Source organism: Frankliniella occidentalis, unplaced genomic scaffold (assembly GCF_000697945.3).
Source record: "Frankliniella occidentalis isolate FOCC.00 unplaced genomic scaffold, Focc_3.1 Scaffold155, whole genome shotgun sequence".
Lineage (NCBI taxonomy): Eukaryota > Metazoa > Arthropoda > Insecta > Thysanoptera > Thripidae > Frankliniella > Frankliniella occidentalis.
In genome coordinates, this window is record NW_026267281.1 from 338,566 (window position 1) to 340,163 (window position 1,598).

The 1,598-nt window shown below is 58.1% G+C and overlaps 1 protein-coding gene across 1 annotated transcript in view; it reads right to left on the bottom strand.

Moving 5' to 3' along the window:
* The window catches only part of LOC113202256 (uncharacterized), a 29,658-nt gene continuing 28,060 nt past the window's right edge, over positions 1 to 1,598 (bottom strand). Inside the window, exons 3-4 of the mRNA XM_052271237.1 lie at positions 1,254 to 1,491; positions 1 to 1,010 (exon numbers count right to left, since the gene is read on the bottom strand). Of these exons, the coding sequence (XP_052127197.1) occupies positions 852 to 1,010; positions 1,254 to 1,491 (397 nt within the window). The 3' untranslated portion in view covers positions 1 to 851. The remainder of the gene's footprint in view (positions 1,011 to 1,253; positions 1,492 to 1,598) is intronic.

Sequence of the window (1,598 nt, forward strand, 5' to 3'; positions counted from 1 at the left end):
TTCATTCTGTTTTGATTTTTATTTGTGTTTTTCTTTTTTTTCTTAAAAACAGAGAGAGAAAACATGTCTTGTTTTCAAATGTTAGAAGTCACCGCTGTTCAGAGCAGTAACTTAAAGGAACGACAATGAACCATACAATTACATATAAACACACATTTGCAACAGACTAAGGAAATGATGGGATGCTCGATGGGCTGATGAACAATGACATAAAAATCTATAAACTATAAAAATAATAATTAATAAAAAAACATGAACAACTTGTGGGATCGACATGGACAGTGTCTGTCACAACACACATGTCCATGACTCCATAGAAACACTTCTTCCTCCATATAAATACTGCTCATTTAATCACAAAATTGACAACGACAACGCCTGTATGCGTCGTTCACAAGGCATAGGCCTGACTCTGAAAGAAGACAAACCCGATAGCGCCACCACCCATACCCTCGACAAGGAATCAAACGGGTGGAGTACGGACGGTCGAGGTGCGGGTGGTGCTGCAGGGGCAAAGTCTATCAATCGGTCGAGGACGCCGTCATCCTCGGTCACTGCTCCGGTCCCCTTTCCGTCAGTGGGTTCCATGGAGATAGCCCGGCCGCTTGCACGTAGCGTGGCGCGAGGCAGCGAGGCCCCGGCAGGGCGCCCCAGCGCGGCCGCGGGGGGCCCGGGGCCCAGGCCCACCTGGCAGCCCTGCAGCAGCGCCGCGCCGGGACCGTCGCCGGCGGCCGGACGCCCTGAGATCACGCGCTGGACGCGTCCCTCCCGGCCCGACCCGACAGCACACCGTGCGGCACAGGAAGGGGGGGAGGCGCCGAGCACTTAGGCCCTGTCCCGTCCTGTCCGGTCTAGTAGCTGCCGGAGCCCGAGGGCGCGCCGTACGACCCGGAGGGGGCGGCGGGGGCGGGCCCGGGAGCGCCGTAGCTGTCGCCGGGGGCGGAGGGTCCAGAGCCCGGGGAGGGTGCGCCGTACGACGAGCCGATGGAGTTGGGGTAGCCCTCCTGCTTCTGTGACAAAACAAACAAAACAAAGTGAAGATAAAACAAAATCGGCGCTATGCACGGGTTGTGATCTGAATAATGCGACGAAAACCAGGCGATCTGCTTGGGGGACATCCGGTGGCGTGAAGACGCGGGGGGAAGCATTCGAATGATTCAGGGGTTCCCGTTGCTGGACAATGGCGGGCGTCGGTGTTTGCGAGAGAGTAAACTCGCTTGGTGTTTGCATAAGGCCAGCAAAGCTCCGCTTACCTGGGTCTTGTACCGGATGAAGTACACCTCGGGCTTGGATGGCTTGGTCGGCGGCTGAGTGGGGATGTTGATCTCGGGCTGCTCCTCGGGCTTCTTGACGAGCACGTAGATGAGCGTCTTCTGCTCGTCCTGAGGTGGCAGCTCGATAGTGGGCGCGGTCGGCGGCGGCGGGGTCGGCGCCTTGATGAACACGATCTTGTAGTGCTTCTGTGGCGGCGGCAGCGGTGCCTGCGGCCTCCTGTAACACGGATGCAAACGCGGGGCTGAGCCGAGGAGTCACATGGTCACGCGGAGGGAGGGAGGGACTTCCCCGCGCCGAGCGGACGGAGCGGCCATGCGGGCCAG